This window comes from Drosophila yakuba, chromosome 2R (assembly GCF_016746365.2).
Source record: "Drosophila yakuba strain Tai18E2 chromosome 2R, Prin_Dyak_Tai18E2_2.1, whole genome shotgun sequence".
In the NCBI taxonomy this organism is placed as follows: Eukaryota; Metazoa; Arthropoda; class Insecta; order Diptera; family Drosophilidae; genus Drosophila; species Drosophila yakuba.
The window spans coordinates 9,972,167-9,997,382 of NC_052528.2; the positions used below are offsets into that span (position 1 = coordinate 9,972,167).

General features: G+C 44.6%; 4 protein-coding genes across 6 annotated transcripts in view; 1 reads left to right on the top strand and 3 right to left on the bottom strand.

The window, feature by feature from the left end:
- Positions 1–25,216, bottom strand: part of LOC6529915 (hemicentin-1) — a 120,284-nt gene that overhangs the window by 69,686 nt on the left and 25,382 nt on the right. For both annotated transcript variants that reach the window (XM_015196553.3, XM_039373378.2), the window contains one exon: positions 18,690–18,860. In XM_015196553.3, coding sequence (XP_015052039.1) covers positions 18,690–18,747 — 58 coding nt within the window. In that variant the 5' untranslated portion in view covers positions 18,748–18,860. The remainder of the gene's footprint in view (positions 1–18,689; positions 18,861–25,216) is intronic.
- On the bottom strand, positions 1,485–5,233 carry LOC26534619. The gene is made up of 2 exons (XM_039373377.2): positions 4,142–5,233; positions 1,485–4,066 (listed from the first exon to the last, which is right to left on the bottom strand). The coding sequence occupies exons 1-2, from the start codon at positions 5,231–5,233 to the stop codon at positions 1,733–1,735; spliced, it is 3,426 nt and encodes a 1,141-aa protein (XP_039229311.1). The 3' UTR covers positions 1,485–1,732.
- On the bottom strand, positions 5,326–8,069 carry LOC26536372 (axoneme-associated protein mst101(2)). 2 transcript variants are annotated; one of them, XM_039373379.2, is made up of 2 exons: positions 5,849–8,069; positions 5,326–5,794 (listed from the first exon to the last, which is right to left on the bottom strand). In XM_039373379.2, exon 1 carries the CDS (start codon positions 7,941–7,943, stop codon positions 5,883–5,885), a length of 2,061 nt encoding a protein of 686 aa, XP_039229313.1. In that variant the 5' UTR covers positions 7,944–8,069; the 3' UTR covers positions 5,326–5,794; positions 5,849–5,882. The 2 variants fall into 2 exon arrangements, with proteins under 2 accessions (XP_039229313.1, XP_015052970.1); XM_015197484.3 differs by having other exon boundaries at positions 5,326–5,798.
- LOC6529917 (axoneme-associated protein mst101(2)) lies at positions 9,598–11,555 on the top strand. Its single transcript, XM_002090838.3, has one exon. The coding sequence runs from the start codon at positions 9,713–9,715 to the stop codon at positions 11,378–11,380; it is 1,668 nt and encodes a 555-aa protein (XP_002090874.2). The 5' UTR covers positions 9,598–9,712; the 3' UTR covers positions 11,381–11,555.

Below are 25,216 nucleotides of genomic sequence, written 5' to 3' on the forward strand. Positions count from 1 at the left end.
GGACCCACGTGCCCTGCGGCTGGCAACCCCAAAATATTTTGAAATTCCTCTCTTTAATGATTATTAACATTATTAGTTGTAATGAGCGTCGTCAGCGCGTTTTAAAGTTCGCCATTGAGGCGTGGCAAATGGCAACAGAAATTTGCTTGTTGCCTGCCATTCGTAAATCAAAAAAAAATCACCAACTGGCGCGCCAAAAAAGAGCGCGGGCTAAACGCAAAGAAAGTTGAAAAAGTTGCTGAAAAATTTTCGCAATTATTTTTCTGTTTTAATGTAATAGTGAATTCAGCCTTTTTATAATTTTTTGTCGTTTTTTTTTTTTTTTTTTGTTCTTTTCTATGCTTTCAAACAAAAAAGTTTGTTTAAACTATGTGGACTGAAATGGTTTTGCCGGACGGAGTCTAGCGGTTGCGTCGGGCACGCCGGAAAGTATGCTTTGATTTTTAGCCCGTCCATTGCGTGGAATGCAGTGTTCGAATTGTTTGGTCCCTGGTTTTGTGTGGACTTTTCTCGGCCATTTATATACATATATATTTTATTTTTGGATATGCCAAAGTTTTCAAATTAAAGGCTTCGGCTTTGACCGAAAGTTTTGCGGCTGTGGGCGGCTCTTTGCCATGATTAGTGATTGAGTTTGGTTCTTGGACTTACGCAAAGGCAGGCGGGCACTTACCTAGAAAGAGAACAGAAAAAAGACGAAAAGTGTTAATTAAAGTTCGAATAACGAGCAATGTTTTGGGGTACAAATTCAATGAGGTAGGACATTAAAGGATTCAGACTATCAGTTCAATTTGCGGCCCGAATTCCCTGGGCAACTAAGAGTCTGTTTTGTGAGCAACCCGAACTTAATTACACACATCTCATTTGTCGCACACAAAAAGCACTCCCCAATAGCTTCGCATGGGACTCGGTCTGGTCGTCTGGGAAATGGAAAGCTCGAAACGACCAGACGAGAGACGAGAGACGACACATGACATATTGCAGAAACCGGAGCAGAGGGATCCGGTGAGCCGTGCCCCCGGCACAGACTTTTGTTTATATGTCATAAAAATTACTCATACGTTAATAATTTAAACGGATGGCTGTTGATGATGGGTCACAGGCGTCTGCAAATTTGCTTTGGCCAGGACTAACTGCGAGTCAATACGAAATGAAAACCAAATAAGCGACGTCCTGACGTCCTGCCCATCCATGTCCCTGATCAAACACAAGGCCATCACCTCAAGCTGGTTTGCTTCGATGCCCGATAAGTTTCGCTATCATGTCGGCAAAATTCATAACCATGTCCATGACAGACATTGAGCATATTATCTGATGTCTGGGGGCTGGTAACTGGTGGCTGGTTTGCTGGTGGCTCTGTGCGGTGGGAAATTCATTATTTCATCAATAAAACAACACAGCAATCAATATTGTGAGCTGTCCATTTTGTTTGCTTTGGCCATTCGGCCCAAGCGATACTCCTAGATAAATAGACGACATATGTGTACACTCCATATATTTATTCATGAAGTAATATGAGAAAACGACTATAAAATTTGCATTTCTAGGTCTTGTGGACCTCTCTTATCTATGAATTTCCATTACTGCGTTTTAAAGTAGTTTTGATTTTATTTACTATTTCATACTGCTGTTTATTTACACTTTAATTTATAATTGTATTTGTATGTTGGCACCATCACACAGTAGCACCTCATCGGGATCTCTTCGCACTGCCGTTTTTTGTGATTATTTTTTACTGGCGCTCATCTAAGGAATTCCTTTTACAAATTTCGGTAAAGGGATACAAAGAGGACGACACCCTGCAGAGATCGTCCCTTTTGTAACCGCGTTTGCCGAAAGGGCTAGAAGAAGTTATGCGTTGGAGCCAGTACACACCCAGGTAATCATTGATGGCCAGTGGGTTCAGGTCGGGAAGCAATTGGCGGATGAAGAAGTTGGCCTCCAGCACAGGACTCCGCCTTAAAGTTTGGTAGTTCATAGGAGCAAGCCCGGGAAATAAAGGCCACTGACGTGGATTGAAAAACCGCTCCCTGTAATCCCTACAGTGGTCGTCTTCCAATCCTCGTAGTGGTCTTCTCCTAGGTCTTGAAAGCGCAGATCTTAAGAAGATGCCTAAGCCTTCGTGCTTCGAATTTTTTTTGAGTGGAAGTCCCTTGTTTTGTTTCGCCTTGTATTCCTTGTCCCAAAACTTCTTTACAAGTCCCCGTTCGCTTTGTTTAAAAAGCCACTTTCTAGCTTCATTCGTTTCCTGCCAGTTTTGAATGTCCTCTTCTACTATTTTTTTTCGTCTTCCAAACGACTCATACCACTTATGGGCTTTCGTTGATGTAAACTTATCCATATTTCCCTTTCCCGTAAGTCCAACTTTCTTTTTTAGTTTTCCTAATGTGCTGAGATTTTCATCTTTTTCGGTAAAGTTCTCCTTGGACTTTTCATCGGTACATTTTTTTTTAGAATCCTTAAAATCCATTAAATTGTCTCCTTTATTATTATTTTCACACTTCTTCTTTAGCGCGAATTCAGCACATCTCTTTCTTAGGGAAGATTCTTCGTATAGCCTTTGTTTCTCGTCCAACGCGCATCTCTCTTTGAGTTTTTCACCCGAACATTTGACCTTAAAATCTTGCTCCGCGCACTTTTGCTTTGTTTCTTCTTCTGCACAGAGCTCTCTAAATTCTTCTAATGCACTTTTTTCCTTTAATTCCTGATCTGCACTCTTTTTCTTATCTTCACGTTCTGCACATCTGGCTCTTAACTCTTCTTCTGTGAATTTTTTCTTTAATTCTTTTTCTGCGCATTTTTTCTTTAAGCTTTCCTTGTCACATTTTTCCTTTAATTCTTCAGCTGCGCATTTTTCTTTTAGATCCTTTATTGCACACATCTCTCTTAGCTTCTCTTCAGCACATTTCTCCTTCAATTCTTCCATTGCACACATCTCTCTTAGTTTCTCTTCAGCACATTTCTCCTTTAATTCTTCAATGGCACACATTTTCTTCAGATCTTCTGCAGCACATTTTCTTTTTAATTCTTCTGCACACTTAATTTCAGATAATGGACTCTTTTGATCACCCTTACTGCTTTTTTGGCTTTTCTTGTCTTCTGCTAATTTATTTTGCAATTCTTCTATTACAAGTTTCATTTTTTGCACAAGGTCTTGCTCGTATTTATCAGACGTTTTACACTCTAGAGACATCTTTTTCAATAATTCTTCAAAAGCATTCTTTCTTTCTTGACACTTTTTTTTTAGGGACTTAATGGCGCAGTCTTCTTTCTGATCGTGCTCTTTAGAATTTGGCTCAAGATTTTCGTTCGCATTTATTTTTTCTAGCTTAGCCTTCGTTTTGTAGAATTCCTCTTCAATACTTTGGTTAAGGCCTTCTTTAATGCATTGGTTCTTTACAGACCCCCCTTCGATCACCTCCTTAATGTGTGTGCACTCCTTAATAATAATATTTACTTTTTCTAATACGCTTTTTTGCGTGTTTCCCAACATCGACGACTTCGAACACCTGCAATCATCCTTTTGCTGACTCTTACAACACTGCGTGTAATGCCTCCAGAAATTTGCAACTAAGTGATTAACATTGCCCTTATCCTCAACATGCCCATTGCTGATTGTACTACCTTCCGAATCCTGTTGCGTTCTTTTCTCCACCAGGAACATACACCTAGCCATAAGCTCTGCTACTCGAAATTTCAGCTTGTCTTTATCTTCTAACATTGCAAAAACCTTTGAGACGTCGTTTTCTTTCCCAGCCTTTGCGCTTTCTTTGTGAGAATCTTTTTCTGGAAAACTGCATAGATTTTCATGAATCTGGCGACCCCATTGACTTGATTGTGATGCGTTTGCCAAGTTTGCAACATCCGAACGTGAAAAAGGCACTTTGGAAATACATTCCGTAGTATTGGGTATTTTGTAAGTTTTGCTCTTAAAAATGTCATGGAAGCCCATTGATTTTTGACTTTCCGGCCCGATCATTTTGAGTCCTGACCCGTTTTTCTGAACTCCGGAATTGTTTGAACCTGATTCCATGATATTTTCGTTGACCCTCTTAAAATCCAATTTCTGTTCTGCAGAAGATAAAGGCACCTGTAGTTTATTGCTCTTCTCGCATATATATCTGTTTTTAATTTGACTCACACTTTGTTGGTCAATACAGTTTTTTGGTTCCCCGGACTTGGATTTAAGCGATGAAGTTTCTCTAAGAGGTGAAAGGCGACCCTTAGTTTCCTTCTTGGCTTTTCTAATGAGCTTTTCCTCACGCGCCTTTATTACTTCCCATGAATGTGGGAGTATTGATTTATCCTGTGAAGATATTTCTTTGCCTTCTGCCCTTTCAGCACTTTTGGATTTTGTTTTCAGCGGAACAAGTATATCCTTACCCAACGTATTCACATTTTGTCTATGTGGATTGAATGAGTCTTCGGGGAGAGTCCAATCTATCGAATCGTCTTTATATTTGGCTATTGGAACTCGTGGCTTTGCCTTCAGCTGCCTTTGCATAATTCGCCTTTTAGATTTATAGTGATAATGCTTCATTAGATCCTTGTTCCCCGAGTGATACCTCAGAAGATCGGCATCCTTTCCCTCCTGCAATTGTTGCCTTACTTTTCTACCCTTTGCCATGAGCGTGGAAACAAAATTCCTGAATGTTCGTTTGGGTTCCTGAAACTCGAGGTATGCCTTCTTGTCACCATAATATGAACTGTAGGAGGGACTCGTCGGGTATTTTGTCTTGGGAGACCCCTTCATATGGATAATCCTTTCGTTTTTTCTAATTCCCTTGTCTAGTCCGTCAACTCCCTCGTTCATCAGTTCCCTTAGGCGATTGCTGACTTTGCTATTGGATCTTTCCTTGAAATACCGAGCTCGTTGGCAGACGTCTGGGCGAGATTCCCTTCTGCCCCTGCCCGATTCCTTGTGGTAGAGGCGTCCTTTCTGACTGATGAAAAGACAGTTACCAGGCTGTCTGTGTCCACAGACTTTGAGGCTGTGAACTTCACCCACAATGCGGACCTTCTGCGGAACCTGTCTTATCGATGATGATGAGGCCGGTTCGCTGAGATCGTTGGTGAGAATGTCGTAGGACATCGGATGATCCTGGAAGATGGTAGGCTGCTGACCAAATGAAGATCCATTGCTCTGGACCAGTGGCCAAGGTTGGATGAACGGACTGGGTTGATGACAGACCCACAGTCGTTTCAGCGGCAAGTTTATAAACCTGCGAAACATTCCAAGGACCACGGTTGCTGCGGAAGAGTCCTTCTGGGTGCTGCGATTGCCAATGAATTTTGGATGTTTGATGAAAAAAAACTAAGGCCAAGTTTACGTGGGGGCAGTCACGGGAGATTTTATTAAAAAACTAAGCAAAGTGAAATAAAATTCATGACAGCTTCGAGAGCAAAACATATGATGGGTTTTTCATCGAATCTCCCAGTCGAACGAAGGCCATGCGAACAATGATGTTGATGGTCTGGGCGTCCACTAGAAAGGCAACGGGGTCCCGGGGGGATCATATGTACCATACGCTTTTCAGAATTTCCATAAGTTTCCATTGTTGTCCTTTGAATTGACCAAGACCACGGTGACGGTGGCAAGAACGACAGCCCAGTTGCTACAGTCGATTACCTGTTCTGAAAATCTGGAATCATGTATCTAGGCAAATGAGTCCTGGCATAGGAAATCCGCTGCATCAACTGAAGGACAAGCGGCCTTGACGACCGCCGTGGTCCTTTAAGCCTTTCCCTTGGCAAGCAATGATAATCTGGGGTCCTTGAAAGCGCAGTTGTCCATCTGTCTAGAAAATGAATGAATATAGTTTAAAGTTATATGTATACTAAGTTTTACTGTTTCTCCTTTAATAATTATTTTGGGGTAATGTTTATTTGGTCGGCGTCTTCTTTTTTTCCTCAGCTTCGGCGGCTTTCTCTTTCTTATCGAATTCATCACACTCTTTTAAAACCTTATCTTCCTCGCACTTTTTCCTTTTCTCTTCCTCTTCCGCTTTCTTCATTTGTTCTTCCTTGTTCTTGAGCTCTTTAAGCTTACAGTTTAGTTCTTTTTCTTGTTTCTTGAGTGATTTCAGTTTCTTTTTCAGTTGCTTGCATTTCTTCTTTTTGGCTTTTTCGGCGCATTTAATCTTTTGCAGTTCCTGTTCACATTTCTCTTCTATCTCTTTGTCTTCGCATTTTTTCTTTTCCTCCTCCTCTTTGCATTTATTTTTCTTCTCTTGCTCTCTGCATTTTTTCTGCTGCTCATCATCGCAATCTTCTTCGACCCTGTTCTTTACCATCAGCTCTCTTTGCAACAGTTCCTTCCGTTTTTTCCTCACCTCGCATACTTCTTTATAAGCTTTTCTTATGCACTTTCTCTTTATTTCCTCATCTGATTCCCTTTTGCACTCTTTCTTTCCGCACTCCTTTTTAAGTTCACTGTCGGTTTTCTTTATATCTTCTCGTGTTTTCTCTAGAACTTGGCATATTTTCTTTTTTGCTTCCTCTTCACATTTCTTCATTTTCTCCTCCTCTTCTCGCTTTTTCTTTCTCTCTACTTCATTGCACTTGCTTTTCTGTCTTGCTTCTGCGCATTTCTTCTTCATTGCACACTTTTCGATACTTTCTTGTATTTCCTTAATCTGACACTCCTTGCTTTGTTCATCCTCTTTGCAGGACTTCTCGATCATTTTCTTCACTTCTTCAGAGGCTTCGGCAAAATCTACGTCATTCTTCTCGGCGAGTTCTTGAATAGTGGGGCAAGCCTCTTTCCACTTCTTTTGAACGCAGCTTTCTCCACTTTCCTTTTTTGCCGTGCACCTATTCTTCTTCTTTAGCTCTCCAAAGGCGTCTGCACACATCATCTTAATCACCATCTTGCGGCACCTCTTCTTGATTTGCGCATTGAGACAGTCTTCTATGGCAGACAGATCAGTCTTTTTCTTCTCCTGGGCTTTGCATACATCCTTCCATTCTTCAGATATGCACTCTTCCATCTTCTGCTCGTATGGAGACTTTTTCGCGTCTCCTTCGGGACATTTCGGTTTCTCCTTGGACTTCTTTGGGCACTCCTGCTTCTTGGCTTCCTTAGCTTCGTCATTTGCTGCTTTAGCTTTAGGATTCTTTTTGGGCTTATCAGAAGCCTTAGCTTTTTCCGCAGGATCATTGCCCTTATCCTTGGTACTTGTTTTATCCTTAACTTTTGGCGTTTCATCTTTATCGTTCATCTTCTTTGTATCATCTTTGCCCTTCTCTGTAGACCCGTCTGCTGCTTTCTTCGCGGACTTCTTAGTCTTAGCGTCGCACTTATCCTCCTCCGGTTTATCCTTACACTTTTCTTTCTCCTTCTGATTCTCTCTCTCCAACTCGGCTTCTAAGAGCTTTGTGGTATCTGCTATGCACTTCTTAAGCGTTTCTGATTCCTTACATATGGTCTCTTTCCCTGTGGGCCCCTTGCTCCCTTCCGCTGAGTCGTCCTTTTTCTTTGCCGGACATGCCTTCATTAACTTCTCAATCTTCTTGGCCTTTATCAGCCGCTCGTAGCGGAGCTTGAGTTCATGCTCCCTGCAGTACTTCTGCATCACGGCCTTCAGACAGACTCTCTTGACGCCCGTCATCACGCAGTCCATCATCTCCCCCATGGCCTTCTGCTCCTCCGGCGACATACACTTTATTTTCGCCTTCAGCGCCTTCGACTTGACCTCGATGCACTTCTTCAACTTGTATTTAACGCGTTCGGCATCCTTTTTGGCCGCCTCCTTCTTGTCGGCCGCCTGCTTTTTCTTCATTGCGAGTGCCTTTTGCTCCTTCACCGCCTTGTAGGCATCGCTGGCCATGAGAGGTGGATCACAGTAGCTGCGCAGCTGCCACTTGATAGCCATGCCCATGGATCCGCGGACCTGAGGAGCGGACATCCGCGTGAGCAGGCAGCCGGCGAATCTGGAGCTCATTGGTAAAACCCGTGCCTAGGCCCCCACGAAACTCAATTTAAAAACTAAAAATTTAGATTGTCGTGTTTTTAAAAATCGAATTTAGATCCAATTTGTGGGCCCTACGTTCGAAAATGAACTACATGAATTATTGTCGGAAATGGAATACTTGGTTCCTAAAACAAATTCCAAGTAAAGGTACTGTGGTAAAGCTGGTATTGTTGCAGCACTTAGTATTAACATCAAGCAGCTTGTTACCAAATCAAAAAGTTTGGGATCCCTTTTCCTAAGCGGTATTCAAGCAAGAGCATAATTGTAACTCTCGCTCTGCTAGCGTCAGCAATTTCGCAATCTTTGCTCAAACCTCAGAAATGACAACAACGCAGAGGAGCCGCAACCACGACATAGTTACACACACATCCCATCGAGGGGCCAACGGCAGACAAACACTTTTGTCGAACATAAAATCGAGCACAACTTAATTAAATGTTAAAAGCGCGACCGCAGCGCGTCTGTGGCAACCAAAGGTGTGAATGCGAAGGGGTTGCTGGCGGTGCGGTGGGGGTGTGGCATTTCCGGTTTGGGGCGGGTTGGGGTTGGGGAAACGCCGTTATCACACCGAGGAAGACGCTGACAGACGCTAACTTCATTTTCGGGGTACTGCTTCAAATTAGCAAACCTGTCAACTGTCAGTGTTTGTGAGTTGAAGTGCGGCCAGAAGTATGCGGGGTGGTTGCTTGGAGGTGTGGGACACGGCCCCAGGCGAAGAGCAAGACAATGTGCCTCACCTGCGCTTCAACACCTTGCAGAAGCTCCTCAATCCCTCACTCCACAACCCCCCTTCCCTACCTCCATAAGGAAGTTGCTCTGCGAACTTTGCAGTCTATACAGAAGAGGCCTCCACGTGTATGTGTGTGGGGGTATGCGCGGTGAATTATGGCATGTCTACTTCCGCCACCTGCCAACCCACTGCGCGCCCCCAGCCCGCCCCCCGTTGCGTTGTTTGTAATTTGTTAATTTCCCGCATTTAGAAATTAATTTTCACTTCATGCGCCGCCAAGCAGACAACAGCAGACAGGTGAGTTCGAGTTGGCCTACCTTGGCAGCACTGTCGCACATGAGTGTACTTTAACTTTCTGCCGCACGCACACACACGCGTGCACACACACACAGGCACACATACGGCGGCATTACGAACTTGCACCGCAATTACGAGTGCCACCCCCACTCAGCCCAACCAATGGGACAGCCACCCAGCGAGCTCATTGCGTATTTAAATTCCTTTATGTTGTCATTAATTTCTGCAACTTGTTCGGCAGTGTCGGCTGTTAATTTTTAAACGAAAGCTCTGCCCGAGCAGTCTGCCATGTGTTTGACACGTTTACATTTTAATTGCGCACATGTGCGCGGTGGGAAAGGCGCATTTCATTGTTGATGTGAGCGAGCGAGCGAGCGGGCGCCAAATGTGAAATGGGTCTGCGGAGTGTAAAACTTTAATTGCTTTATTATGTCGGCCAGCAGGCAGGTGGGAAACATCCTCGGAGAATCACAGAATCGCAGCCCAGTTACGCGAAGAATTGGGCCAAGGCACTTGAATGGCCCCAAGAGCTACCACACTATGAAGATAGAGCATAGATTCTATTGGATGTACCTAAGAAAGCTCTTTTCGAACTGACTCAAGTAGTCTCAGGTTAATATGTAAACTCCTGCACTTTTCAGTTTTAGTCTTACTCCTAAGCCTTACTATTCAAAATTGAATGTTAAAAGTTCCCGCGATTCCGTTTTAAGTCATGGTGTCTATGGGACGTCATCTCTCACGATCTCTCGTGTACCAGCTAAAGCAGTCCACTTGGAACCGATTCTTCTTAAAGTCCCACACTAATTTGCACTACTTGGGACAACCAAGGTTTCTCGGTCACAAACCCAGCGCATATGATGGCTTAAACTCAAAAAACCGAATTAAAACCAATGATCTATGCATGAGCTATGAAAGAAACTTGACAATGAACAGTGATAAATCACAATCGCAAACCCACAGGATCTACAAACCATATCAACTGAAGATCCGTGCTTTTAAAATAGCCCTGAACCAACGACGATCGTTTAGCAAACAGTGCGATGAAGATGAATGCTATTGCAAAAAGCTGGAGGAAGAGAACTGCGCTCTGGAACCCTTACCAAAAGCAAAGCCCACAAAGAAATGCTCAAGGATATCCAGGAAGAGGAAGCACTTACTCGAGCAAAAGAAAAAATCAGAGGAGGCAAAAGCACCTCCAGAGTCGAAATGTGAACAAAATTTAGACGAAGCTGTTGACGAGCTGAAGTACAAGTGCATGCTGGCTTCCGAGAAGAAAGACTGCGAGCGCAAGCAGTACAAAGCACTCTGCGAAGAATTGCGAAAGTCAAAGCCACAGGGTGATCCCAAGTCCGTAGATTCACTTGTAAAGTGCATGCTTTCTGGCATAAAGAAGGCGTGTACTGTGCATGCCGAGAAGCTTGTCTACCAGCAGAAGTTTGCTGAACAAATTGCGGCTGAGGAGGCAGAGAGAAAGGAAAGGGAAAAGAAAGAGGGAAAGCCGTTAGACTGCACTAAGCCAAGTGAGGATGACGAAATTGGCGCAAAGAACAAGGCTGAGAAAAAAAAGGCCAAGGAGAGAGCCCACCTAAAAAAATTACTCAAGGAAATAAAGGCCAAGTGCAAGAAGCAGCGCGAAGAAGCTGAGCGTAAAAAGAAAGAGGATGAGGAGCTCAATAAGAAATGCAAAGAAGCAGCTGCTAAGAAGAAATGTGAAGAACTGGAGGCTAAAAAGAAATGTGAGGAAGCGGCTGCTAAAAAGAAATGCGAAGAAGCGGCGGCCAAAAAGAAATGTGAGGAAGCTGCGGCTAAAAAGAAATGTGAGGAAGCGGCGGCTAAAAAGAAATGCGAAGAAGCGGCGGCTAAAAAGAAATGCGAAGAGGCAGCAGCCAAAAAGAAGTGCGAGAAAGCAGCATCAAAAAATAAATGCGCGATAGCACCACCGAAAAATAAATGCGAATCAGCGGCCAAAAACCAATGTAAAGAGGCAGAGGCTAAAAAGAAATGCGAGGAAGCGGCTGCTAAAAAGAAATGTCAAGAGGCAGAAGCTAAAAAGAAGTGTGAGGAAGCGGCAGCTAAAAAGAAATGTGAAGAAGCTGCTAGAAAGAAAAGCGGAGTAAACGATGCAGCTGTAAAAAAGTGTGAGGCAGATAAAACGAGTAAAGCTCAAGAGGCAGAGAAAAAGAAGAAAAGCCAAGAAGCCGCACTTCAGAAGAAATGTGCGGAGGCCAAGAAGAATAAGGCATGTGAAGCCGAAAAACAGAAAAATTCTGAAGAATCCGAACGGAAGAAAGACTGCGATCTAGCCAAATTCAAAAAAAGATGTGAGGAGCTGAAGAAAAAGATTGAAGAGGCAAAATGCGAAGAAAAGAAATACAAGTAGCCATCCATAGCAATTTATTGGCATCCAAACGAAAAGCTTTACGGAGACGTGGGAGATGAAGTCCCTATCTTTGATATATTTAAGCTGTAATTAAGTTGAATATATGATATCGTTGCCTAAAAAATCTGGGTTTGTATCTTTACCTAATTTGAGTGCGATTAAAGTCAAAATTCTAGTTGTTGGCTGATTAAAGTTACTTTCAACACCAAACCATTAAAGCTATTTAAGACTGGCTTTATCATCGGCCGTATAAACCACTATTGTTCGGTCGAGGAAATGCCAACAGACCCGCTAAGTACAGGCTTGCTGAAGGACAATGATGATGAGGAGTGGGCCAAGAAGGAGGCCGACAAACAATTGTGCCCGCTTGTCTTGTTTATTGTCATCCATCATGCCAAGGCCCCTGGTGGTCGGGGAGTCGTGGAGATCGTCTTCAAGCCCCGATTTGTGGCCACCATCCGGAGGTGGCGGAGGTGGAAGATGGTCGGAGGTGGAAGCCTAACGAGTGGAGTTTACTCATTCAGTCGAGTCTGCTCCAACCCGCTCGGCCTCATTTAGCCGTTTTGCTGCGCATTTGCCATTGTCAACGATTCTGCCACCCGTTTGCGTTGCTCTTGTAACATTTCCACAAGGCTCTTTTTTCCGATGCTGCAGTAGCAGCTGTAGCTGTTGCTGTTGCCGCTGATTGTTGCACAAGGATTTGTCAAGGATAAAACACTCGAGGGCAGCCAGTCGACATTGTCGTAGTTGTCGTCACCGACGCTGCTTCATCATGGTTACGATTATGATTATGTAGTGACAGTTTTTGTCCTGGCCCGGCTGAAAGGCATTCGGTGCGGAGGTCCTTTCACACGTGTTTCCCTGTGCAATGGTTATCGATTTTCCGCTGGGAATGCAATGCATCCGAATGCGATGCTAAGTGCAGTCCGTGCGGCCTTGGATTTTCCTAGGACATTGCACTGAGCATTTAAGTAGGGATAAGGCATAAGTAGATTCAAAGATTCTTTTGTGCTGGCAGCAAGACACATTTATCCAATGTGAGATGGGGGAAAGTGAACTCTAAGAATATGGTTTTCCATTCATATGCAGGGTCTGAACAGCTTTTCTTTCAATAATATGTGAGCTTGATTTCCTTGATTTACTTTCAGTGCAGCCTGCATAAAAGCAGTTTCTCCTTATCTGCAATTGGCGACCTTGGAGCTCACATGCACCATATTTAGGTTCAGCTGTTTGCCCGGCGTGTGGCCCCAATTTGGTGATCTGCGACAACCCAAATTCGTTTGCCAAACACATTCCACCCACCGAAATGCCAAATGCAAAGCAGACAACCAGAAAGGCTGCGGTTGCCAAATTATATGCAACTGCGGTGACGTGGGCGTGGCATGTGGTTAGTTAAACAAAAGTGCTGTGCCCTGAAAACTGGGTCAGAATCAGAATCCTGGGGGAGAAAATGTCACAACGCCAGACGCATTAAAGCGACTAAATTACCTCGTTGCAAGGAAGCCCGCCCAAAAAAACAAAAACGAAAACCAACAGCCAAAGTTCAACAACAGTGCTACAACATGGGACATACGACAACATTGTCTCAAAAACACTCGACAAAGTTTCGGTTTCACTTTGGTTGTTGTTGCCACCGATTTTTGCCGTTTTCGTTGCTGTCAACTTCCGGCGGACCAGCCTGTTCCGCTTGATTGTTCTCGGTGCTCTCGAGCTCGAGCTCCGGCTCCGGCTACGGCTAAGGCAACGGCAACGGCTCCGGTTCCCTCGTCATGAAAGGTTAATGACGGCTCCTGTCAGCGCCGAAGGTCACATCTAACGCTTGCCACCCACTGCCGCCCACCGGTGCCCACTGGGTGGTGGTCCTTGTGGGGTCAAACGTGCAGCAGGTAAAAGTTTCGCTTCCCAGGACAAAAACTCGACGGAAGGGGAGATGGGATGGGGAAAGGGAGAGGGAGAGGGAGAAAGCCAGGTCCTGTGCTAAATACCAGGACTGCTGAGCGGGAACTCCGGGGGGTAGCAGAGCGTAAAAGTTAAATGAAACGAAACACGTTAATGGCCTCCGCGCGGAGTGGATGGAGGATGGTGATGGGCAGGAGGATGCGCCACCCTGAAAGGTGAGAGGCTGTCCTGTTAAAGCCATGCCCCGTGGAAAGTGAAATCGCCAAGTTGGCAGTGCTGGCCAAGAGCCGTGTAATAAAATGATATCGTTGGCTTAGTTAAGTAGCAATAAGCTGGAAAAGGTAGCCCGAAATTCGTTGGGCGCCACCTCTCAATCACGGCGTTTCAGGTTGATATTAAGTTATTTAGGCTATTTAGACGCCGAGTGAAGACCTCTTCGGGCTTCTCGACTGGGTCATTACAGCCAAATTACAGTATATTAGGTTACCGCTTTGTGTCGGCGTGGAAATTCAACTGACTTTTCCCCACCTGCCTCCCGCTGTCCAGGAATTCCACTACAACTAATAGTGCTGCTAATTAACATCCTTGAAGCTTGGAAAATGGCTAGCTTAAAGCCATTAGATTTTTGCCCCGTGCAGCAAAACTGGCGCCCAATTGTTAAAGCACACAAAGAAAACAGCGCCAAGAGCATCGAGGGGTTGGAGGAGCCAAGGGCAGCACAGACCAGCCAAAAAAAAAAGAGGGAAAAAAGTACAAAGAATTATGTATCACTTCGTTACGACTTACTTCCACTTAATTTATTTTCACTTGCTTTTAGCAGCAAAGGGCGGGCGAAAGAAAGGCCGGGCGGATGGGACGGCAACTTTGTCTGAGCCTCGGAAAATGAAAGAAGTCGAAAAGCAGAGGGAATTGTACATTATACAGTTGGTCAATAAAGTCTGCACACATTCAGGGCTTAAAAATGTTGATATATATTCCATTTAACGAGATACGGCGGTAAGATATGTCCACTGAAAAGTTAACCATACATATGTCGTGCCGATTGGACTGTTCATTGGTTTGAGTCTTCATTAATAGAATGCAAAAGCAATTGAATTTATATTTCATTGAAAACAAGGATCCATTCTTTGCTGCATTGCTTTAATAAATCGCTGTTGTTTAAGTGAAATTGCTAAAGAGCTGTATTTATTTGAAGCTGCGTTGTTGGAAACTAATGTTGAGTGCCAACTCACCTTGAATGGTACTCAAACTTTGTATTCCCACTGTCCGATTTTGGCCAAAAGAAGAAGACCAGGCCCGCAGGCGTTGGCCAACAACTTGCAACAACTTCGGACGGGCTTCCCGTCTGTCTGCGAAAGGCATTTGACTTTGCATTTGTCTGCAACTGCAGGTTGCAACGCTTTCGGCCTTCACACCTTTTGTTGTCCAAATGCTACGGCTGCTCCCATTTCCCATTTGCCCTCGACCATTTTCACCGCCATTTCCACCGGCATTGGGCTTTGGACTTTGGGCTTTGGACTTCGGAAAACGCCTTTCGAGTGGCCGGCGCATTAATTCTCAGGTGTGCAATTTAGTGTGCGGCCAATTTTGGTCGGTCGGTCGGTCTGGACAGGAAGAGGAAGCCCAGGAGCGTCTGTTACGTGTTGACCACACGCTGCTGTTTTTTCGGGGGGAGGGTGGGTTTCTGGGTTTCTGTCGATGGGGTCCACTCTTCCGCCCCACCGGGTTAGAGAGGGTGAGCTTGAAATGTTAGGAAATTTTAAACGGAAGTGCGCGTTTTCTGCCCTTTGCGGCTGGGCTCTTATTGTTGGCTGTGTTTCCGCTTCTCTGGTATTTTTGGCCTCACATTCTGCGATCCGTGCCCATTTCCGGCTAAAACAACATGGCTTAAAGAGCTGCATGCCACACTTCTCACTCACGTCTTTAACGAAAAACTTTGGGGGCGAACTTTACGCGAAACTTTTCAATGGACTACATTTGCTATGCCATGTTAAACAGCAAAAAAATGACAGCGTAAAAGGTTAAGACGAGAACTATGGCCAGCAAAATGGCGCCGGCTATAATTTTGAGCGGACGACAAAAGCGGTGGGGAAAAAGGAACAATAAATGTATAAGGAGCGGGCAACTTGAAAAACTTTTAATAATTGCATTTTGCGCAAGCAGCAGCATCGACTTCAACTGGCTCACATAATAAACTCGCTCAACCCCCACCCACCAACCACCGCAAGGCCATCCAAAGCGGCCATTGCTGCAGTTTGTGCATCGACACCCAAGCAACAAGACAATCAGCTAAGAGATACTCACGAGCCGGGGGAGAACAGGCGATGACTGGGCCACAAAAATAACCGAAAAGTAATTCCCCACAAAAGTAAACTTGAGCTTGAGCGTACAAAAGTCGAGTTTTAAAATAAACTTGCAGCCAGCCAGCTCTATTTTTCTTTCTATCCATCGGATCGCCAGGGGATCCGAGGATGGGGCATCTCTGGAGTTGGTTAGCGAATAGACAAAAGTTGGAGGCGGTGGAGGCGGGGAGGGAACGCCACTTGGGGCACAAAAGGCGCATTTTCCATGAAAGAAAAGTGGCTAACTAAGTCGCCGACTTGGCAAGCCGCCCCTTCACCACCTCCCTTCGACATCATCAGTGGCGCAGTTTCGAGAGCCTCAAGAGCGGCTCCTCCATCGATTTTTGTGGGCCAGAAAATATGGCTTTCAGTCGCTGCTCCGGAAAAGTCGGTAGCTCTAGGAATTAAAGCAGCTCCGGAAAAACAATGGCAGCTGTCTTAGGGGATAAGATGTGAGTAAATTACAGCTGCCTTGTGATCGAATTTAAGTGAGTGAGAAGATACAAATAAAGTGTTCCTGGAATTTTGGGAGGTATTGTAGTATTTTGTTTATAATTTATATATTTTATATTTTATTTTTTATATATAAATCTCTATAATAATGTGTTTTACTGGCGGCTTACATTTAATGATGGCATTAAGGTCGAAGAGATTCTATCACGAATAGTATTCATTTACAAGCCATCAGAGTACAGTCTGTGCCAAAACAGCAGATTTAATATTATAATAAAAAGTACGATAAAACAGCGTGGCACAGGACTAATAACCTACAAGTGCCCATGAAACGGGTCAATAATCCACGGAATGTGGCAGATCATCATCTGATTTCATCAACACCCGACGCCATAATAATATGAGACCCACTTTATTAAATATGAAATATGCTCCGTCGCTGCTGTCGCCTCGTATTCTCGCATTCGCCATGGCCAAAGGAGTCGAGGGTCCTTTTATCATGGCCAGCACGTAGCAAACGCAGTACGCTCAAATACATGAGATAAAATGCCGGACATTAAGTCCTCGGGGGAAAGGACGATCAAAGCGTTTCGCCATCCAAGGTAAAATGCCACAAGCGAAGTCTAGTGCATATAGAGTTATGGAGTATAGTATAACGAACATCTTGCTAAATTTCATGCTCAACTTGCGTGTGTCAAAAATGCGAAATTGAAATGCTTTAAAATTTAACATCTCACCACGGCTCACATCCGACTAAGGGGTAAGATGCAGCTGCCAGGATGCGGCAAGGACTCCGCTCCGCTCCATTCCTATCCGATCCGTGTTGCTGGGCAAACATTTTTATGCAAAAATATTTTGCATGTCACTCCCATCTGCCGGTTTGTTGTTGTAGCCCAGGGTCTGTGTATTTGCCACAGACTTTTGCATGCATAACAAGTCAGCGAAGCGGACGGACGAACAGACGGACGGACGGCCAAGCAAACAGGGCAAAAAATGGCCAAAAGGATGCGATGGGGATGGGGGTGGGGTGGTTGAAATCCAGGAAAACTCGTGGTAGGAAAAGCCACGCACACAGCCAGACGAGAAGGAAAAGGCAGCGCCGGCAGCAGGAAGCGCATACAAAACTTTAGCGGCAACCGGTCGCATTTCGTAATCTTTGCAAATAAACGCGTGAAATTCCAAGGCGCACCACAGTGGGGCATGCAGTGGGTTGAGTGGTTTCTGGGTGGTTTTCGGGTGGCTCATTGTGGGGTGGTGCTGCCACAGTCGCCAGTTGGCCGACATGTGCGCGCCATTTTTGGCATACAGCTCACACGCGAAATTGCGCATGCAGATTAAAATTCTTGAACGCGCATTTCCGTTTCCGTTTCGTTCGCTGTGTGTGTGTGTGTGTGCGTGTGTGAGTGCACGAACTGATGTGGGAAATGCCGCGCATTTTCTTCGCTCTTGCAGCGGGGCAGTGCTTGAATTTCCATTTCAGCTTTCGGTTTTTGCCCTCTGTTTGCAGTGCTGATTGCAACCTTGAAGTGACCCCGTGCCGAATGAAGTTGTGAGCGGTTGGGAATACTCAATAAAATTTGTATCGAATGCGACAGCTTGTTAGGGATTTGTTGGGGATTTCTCTCGTTTTGATTAGAGTCCTAAACGTCGCATGCTGAAACCAAATGCTGATTACATGGGAAAACATTTGTACGATTGAACTAATACATTTCTGACTTAGGGTTTAGCTGGAATACAGAGCATGATTGCCACTTTAACCCCCTTTTATTTAGTAATAGTTTTTCATATAAACTCTTATTTGATAGTAATCAAATTAGTCTGTCTGCTTCTATATATTTTCTCGCTACACAAGACAAGTAAATATGTTAATTACTATTTTGGCCTAGGCGGAAATTCGACAAAATTGTGATTTCAGCAGTGAAACCAAATACAGTTTAGTGAAGAAATGAGATGCGACCATCTAAAAATAAATCACAAAGTCGCATATTACTCATACGCCGCGTGTCCCTAATAGGCATTGACAATGGCATATTACTCATTGCATTAGAGAGGCGGGGGCATGATTTTCGCTTACTTACGGACCATTGTCATTGATATGCAGGACCTGTTTTCTGTCCAGTTTTTGGACCTGTATGATGCCCGAAAAAAACGAACTGGAAAACGCCCAGGGTCAGCTTTCTTCGGCTTCGTTCCTCCAGTTTGGCCCCCCTCCCAAAACGCACATCAAATAAAAGAAATGGCTTTGTTTGCTGCATGTGGCATAGAATATCAAGCTGATAAGGGGATGGGAAGCGGATCCCAAGGATGGGCACAAGGATGTGGTGGAGCTGGCGGAGCTGGTGTGCTGGCGCATAAATAATGTGACCTGCCTGACTGCGATTATCTGTGAACTATTTTTCACACGTTGCCGGCATACAAAGTGGTCCATTCTCTGTTTCCCCGGCAATATATGAGCTCCTTGGCCTGCTGAGGCCACTTGGCCCATTCATTTCCACATCCTGCTCAGACATCCACACTCACACACACACACACACATGCTCACTGGCAGGGGCATAAAAAGCATATGTGATGAGGGGGGAATTTTGGCATAGTTTTTTCGGCTGTTGGCTACTTACATTGTACTGAAATAATGAACAATAATATCCAGAGGCGTCGATCGAATGTCGGTCTCATGACTTCATCACTTATCCAGGGATTCGTTGGTATGGATTTTCCTGTTCGACGTTTATTCCGTCCGAAACCGCTCAGCTTTTGGATTGGCACATGTGTACTATTTGTCGAGGAATCTGCAAAACGGAGATTTAATTAGACTGGCGAGCAGCAAAAATGTTTTTAAGCCAATTAAACAGTAGAAGGTAGAAGTATTAAAGGTGAAAACGAAAAATCTAACAACTGTTTGCACATGAAATTAATTAATTTTCCACAAAAACTTTGTTGCATAACGTTAGGCGGATTAACTGGATGGAGGAGAACGCTGCCGTATAGAGACATCAGGCGGCAACATTTTCGACAGCATTTTGTCTGCAGTGTTTGGAGTGCAGGGCAAACAAAGAGAGACGACAACGACAAGTGGGGTGAGGTGGGGGACAGGGGACAGTGGACAGGGGACAGGGGACAGGGGATGGGGATGAACGTACCACTCGGACTCCACAAAGCGTGCACATACTTTCCACCAGCACTGTGACTATGGATGCCCGGGTTTTGGGTAGCGACACAAGGCAAACAAAATTAGCAGCAAAGCTGACGGAGCTGTTAACGAATTGACGTTGCCAGGACTCCCATGATTCGCAGGACTTGCCCCTCCACTCATAACCAACGAATGACGAAGGACGATGCTCCTCGATTATGCATATGTGAAATCTGGCAAAGGACTGGAGATGTAGAATGTCTGAGCTGAGCCCAATCAAAAGTCGGCTACAAAGTTGTCCAACAAGAGCTTACCAATTTGGAGTTGTTACATCTCGGCTTTTGCTATTTGCCGGACACAAAGGATTCGATTTACATCAAAAGCAATTTCGAGCACAGAATGCATGCATGTACATACGAGGTGCACTGTAGGGGTGTAGCCCACTGAAGACCACTCCATGCAGTGTAGTGTAAACTAATCCAACTTCGAATATAAGCATGTGCGGCAGCAAACAATGGGTGCAACAACTATGCGTCCACTGTGGCACAACAATGACAGCATTGGGCAAACATATCACGCGATCAATTTGTCAAACAAGCTGCAGCAGCAGCAGCAGCAGCAACATCAACTGCTACAATAGATAGATGCAGCAACAGCAGTTGACCCCTGATCCCTGACCCCTGACCCCTGGGCAACATAAATGGAGCAACCGCTGCCATGGGGAAAACACTGGCAAACAAGCGGGGCGGAAGATGGGGGGACTCCCCCGCCATTGTGGCCCACAAAATTGACAGCAACAGCAGCGACATTTGACGCACATCATCAATATGTGACTCTGCATATGGCCGGCCACCCACCCACTGCCCCTCGCATTCCGGGTATCCTGCTATCCTGCTATCCTGCTATCCTCCCATCCTGCTATACAGCTATACTGATACCCCATGACATGTCGCACAGCTGTCATTATGCCACCCAACAACGAAATGCAGTGACAAACTATTACATGACGATTGTATGTTAACAGAAGCTTGAAGGTTGGCCCAAAACCTTCTCCGACTGGGAGTTAAGTTATCGGACAAACAGCAGATGCATCGAAGGTCCCTCGACTTTTCCTTGCCGCATAAATCAAGCATATGGTGGGAAAACCCATTACAGGCAGGTGCTGTCGACCGGGAGCTGCCCGTAGTTCTCCATTTTCCGCACATTTTCCCCAGCAAAATACTTAAATGCCGGTGCGCTCTCTTATTTATGGTCAAAATGTGAAGTGCCCTTTGGTTTATGGGCTTTAAAACGAATGTATATGCAAGAAATCAAGAAATGTATATCAAGAAATGTATATTTCTTAAAACCCTCAAACACCGCATTAAAATATTCGAGGAGTTCATAAAACTCACTCACTTCAAAGTACGTTTACAGATCTTCAAACAGTATTAATAATATATTTAGAGATACTTATTTACTTATAGGTAAAAACTCAGGTAAACAAGTAGACCCACGAATAATTCTGAAACCCCTGCATAATTCCAACAGTCTTGCACTTCCTTCAGCTGGCTACAGGGTATCTGATAGCCGAGAGTGTTTGAAAAACACTTTCAAACCTAATTCCTTTGCAGTGAGCAATGACAATCCATTGACTAGCTTTCAGCTCACCGAACAAATCAATAATCGTGCGAACCAGAAGCACTGATAAACAGTTGAATAATTAGAAAATGCCAATTATAAGTGTTATTTTGAGAGCTGAGCAAACCAATTAAAATAAAAGCAAATCCGAAAGAGGAGTGACTACGACTACTGACATTTTAATCGCCGCAATTTTAAAGCTATCATCAGCAAGCTCATGATGATGCCAGCGATACATAAACAATAAAAGCCAATGGTATGTAAATTTTACCAATTTACCGCAACAATGCAAACGATCCCGGGAAATTGTTAGACGGTCAGAAAATGTTGAGGAGGGGGGCTTGCTAAATTCAGATGAAATCATTTCGTAGAGCTTTGTAAAACTGCAAATGTGTTGCAGACGAACATTTCTGGTTAACCGCAAAACATCAGGCAATAGAGGCGAGTGCCAAACGAATCCAGTTGGGTAAACGCAAATTAAATTTACAAAACCGAACCGAAAACTCCACCAGCAATTGGCAAGTTCATTTGCAGCTTGAATTTTTATTTCATTTCTCCCGCCATTTCAGCTCGCCTTGAAAAATCATTTTCATTGACAACTTTCGCCCAACAATTGACGGGTGAAAAACAATAAAACAGTGTGCTAGTCACAGTTCCATCCATACCCATTTCCCACTTGCCATTTCCATTGGCATCTCCGTTTCCATCCATCTGCGGTCGCTTTATTGATGGCAAATGAATTGGCAGTGGGAAGAGCTGAAAATAAATAAGGATTAACAGAGCGGCGGGAGAATAGTCTTAATTTTTCATTCCGCCAATCGGCTGAATTAATATGCGTAATTAAATTTTTCGGCCGTTGTATTTGCTTTTAATTTCGAAACTTTTAATTGCATTTGCGCTGGGCAAACATCAACTGAATCTAATGCATTCCATTATTGCGGATTATTCCGATTTATGGTATTTCATTTCAACGCCTAGCATCAAACCAAAAACAGAGAAGGAGAACACCTTTAAATTGCCATTTAAAGATTTACTGATTTCCCAGCTGAGCGGCATCGACACCTGGATCCTTTTCACTCGGCCAGCTGACACTTGTAGGTGGCCCTAATCAAAGGCTACACTAAGCTGCTGCTCAGGATAATGGCAGGACGAGGGAGTGCTGGGATCCTGGCTGAATCCTGGCAGGACCCGGACAAATGCAAAGTTAAACAACTTCGACACTGTTGCCGCACAGTTCATTGTTCGGGCGGGAAATGGGGTGGGGCAGGATGGGTTGGGGTTGGGGTATAGCTAGTAGCTACCCTCATCCTCCTTTCACTATCACAATTTCCACATCGACGCGCTGCGCTTTCCCTTCTCTCGGGCCACTTGAACAAATTTTTCTTTGTCTTTTGCATGCCCTCTTCCCCCACTTTTCCCATTTTCCGCATTTTCCGCCCATCCCACCGACAACATGACTTATGTGGCTTGGAGCGAAACAAATGTGGAAAGCACAAAAGTCAACATATTGAATAATGATTGGTAGGCGAAATACGAGCCCCACTCCCACTCCCCCTCCCCCCATCCCGTTTTTCGAAAGGGAAAGAAAGTTAGAAATGGGTTTCCACATGTTTCCCTTTTGTCCTTTGCGGGTTTTTTTTTGTTTTATTTTGTGCTGTAACTCCCCTTCATAATCATAGGCGATAAATTCTTGGAGCAAAAAATTAATGATGCGAATTTCTTTGTTGCTGCTGTTTTGGCTTTTATAGGCTTCCTCGATTTTAATCGAATTTTCCAACTTTTAGCATGTGCAATCGACAAGCAAGTCTTAGCATTTGATTGATAATGCTGAGCGGCTTACTGACTGCTCCCGTTTTAAACCGGATGTGCAATTAATGGGATTAGTGCCAAGAAATTTTGCAAGAACGCAATATCAGCTTTAATTCCACTGACGAATGACCCAGAACAAAGACGGCTGAATGCCAGGTCAGAACCAACGACGGACAACAGGCCAACTCAAGACAATGGCCAGCAGGCAACTGGCATGTTGCCATGTGGGTTACCTGGAAACTGGACTCTGTCTCGGCGAATGCCATTCGATTACGGCGGAGTGGCTTGGATTGGAGTGGAGTGGATTGGAGAGGAAAGGATTGCAGTGGAGTGGCAGAGAAGCCCCATTCATCCGATGCCAGATGGAGGAGAAGGCCATTCCGCAGACGGAAGCCAGAGAAGAGTCGAAAAACAATCAGGCGGGTAAATCGGTGTCAACAACTAGTTGCAGACAAGTTTGAATAGTAGTAGTAAAATGCAAATACTATGGCTAAAAATAAGGGCAAACTGACGAATTGATTAGAATGCAGTCTTCAAATATATCTGGAAAAATGTATCCTGTTCAGCGAATATAATTTAGTGAAATGATCAAGTTCACTGCTTTAACTAAAGTTCTGACTCTTTTGAAGTGTAATTTTCAGGTACTTAAAGGCTTCAAAATATAGAATGCTACAAATTACAGCCTCGCAAACTCCCCATAGGTAATTGAGCCATGAAAACCGCACTTAAATGTTCAATAAATTGTTAAGGCAGCCGCCGAAGCCATTGATGATGCACGAATATCTTGCTTCATATTTATGCATTCAATCATATCAACTTCTCTTAACGACTCTCTGTAAACTTCAATGTGGGCCAACTTTTTATGGGCGGGCGGGCGCAAGGCTGAATAAACTCGAAGGGCTCGATCGGAAATCAAATTAAAATTTCATGCTTTAACATTGTGTTCCAATTACTGTCGCAAACAATTTATACGCATTTCGTGGAGCGGGCAAACCTGGCAGTGCCCAGCATCCCGATCCCAGGCCAAGAGCCATTTTTCAACCCAAAACTTTGCCCATCGCCGGGAGAATGCTACGAGTATATGAGTATATGGTGGTACATGGTATATTGGTATGTGGATGCTGCGGAGTGTGGATGGTGTGGAGTTTGGGAAATGGAAAATGGGAAATGGGAAACGGGCGGCTGGCAACCCAATTCGGGCTGCCAATGCCAAACGGGTCGTTGTTATGTCATGAAAAATGCATTTTTCAGTACACAATAATAATATATGTAACACAATAAATTGCGAAACGCAAAAAACGAGCTCAATGAGCAGGGCCAGAGGGGTGAGGTGGGGGTAGAGGGGGCTATGGTGACTGGGAGAAAATGTTATAAAATTGTTATCGAGCGCATAATAGCAAATGTTGCAAAATAACTTTTGACAAAGTGCACTCAATATCACACAAGAGGCAGCTGAAGGACCTCCAATAAGAGGGTGAGTGTGTGTATGTGTGTCAGTGACTGACACAATGAAAAATCACAGAATGCAAAGGCTGCGAAACTGCAGGCGAAACTTTGTATTAGATGAAAAATAAAAGCCATGGCCACTGGGAATATCGCAACATAAATTGACACAATTCGATGAAAAACCAAGCAGATCATTGCATTCGCCTGGCTTAAAGGTGGCAAGCCATCGCAGCTGCAAAAACAACAAAAAGTGCTGGAAAAGCTGAAGTGAAACTTGCACATCGCCAACATTTTCTCGTCATCGCCTTTTCCACAGTTTTCCTGCCGCCTGTCAAGTCGTGGGCATGTAAACCAAATTACGGCAACACATGTGCCGCCAAATATGCAACAATTTGAAGCGGCCAGGAAAATTGTGGAATAGTGTGGGGGGGAAGGGGTGTTGGGAAACTGTGAGGAAACAAAAAGGAAAATCCCAGGCGAGCATTTTTCGCCGGCGTCGTGTGTGCGGTGGGCGCAAAAAACGTGGCTCGAAAAATTGCAGTGCATAACTTTAGGCATTTTCCAGCAACTTTAAGGGCGGCGCTCGTGGCGAGGGCGGGTGCGAGGGCGTGGCACGTCTGTTGCATGCCTCTTTGCGCCCCAACACAATGGCTTGCATATGCGGCGCCCAAAGTTATGCCAGTCGCTGATGGCAAGGGGGCTGAGTTAGCCCATTTGCGCGCCAGAATGCAACTATTAGTTTCACATAGCTGGGCAGCGGCGACAAATTCCCAGCTAGTCACTAGGCCATTGTGTTGACAAGGCCGAAAATCGGGTCAGTAGTAAATCAACAAAACAACTCGGCACTCGGCCCTCGGCGAACAATGGCAATCATTGTTCTGCGGCTGGTGAAAAATGCATGCTGCATAGTTTTAGTTGTAGAATCCACAATCCGTTGATTGCCAGCCATCGAAAATGTGCATGCGAGGAAACGCGGAAATTTCGCATTTATTTGTTGGCTGGCGAGTGGAAAGCCGGCGAAAGCAGTGGAAAACCAGTGGAAAACCAAATGTAATGAATCGATGAGCGCCGTAGCCAATTGTCGAAAATAAACGAAAAGCAATATGAATTCATATCCGGCATGCATGGCGAGTTTTTGCA

What these genes read in the sequence shown, in the direction of transcription:
- LOC26534619 (XM_039373377.2), bottom strand. Translation starts at nt 5,233, where the DNA reads ATGTTTCGCAGGTTTATAAACTTGCCGCTGAAACGACTGTGGGTCTGT. An exon ending in ACTGTATTGACCAACAAAGT is followed by an intron (nt 4,067 to 4,141) that starts GTGAGTCAAATT and finishes TCTGCAGAACAG; the next exon opens with AAATTGGATTTTAAGAGGGT.
- LOC26536372 (XM_039373379.2), bottom strand. Translation starts at nt 7,943, where the DNA reads ATGAGCTCCAGATTCGCCGGCTGCCTGCTCACGCGGATGTCCGCTCCT.
- LOC6529917 (XM_002090838.3), top strand. Translation starts at nt 9,713, where the DNA reads ATGGTGTCTATGGGACGTCATCTCTCACGATCTCTCGTGTACCAGCTA.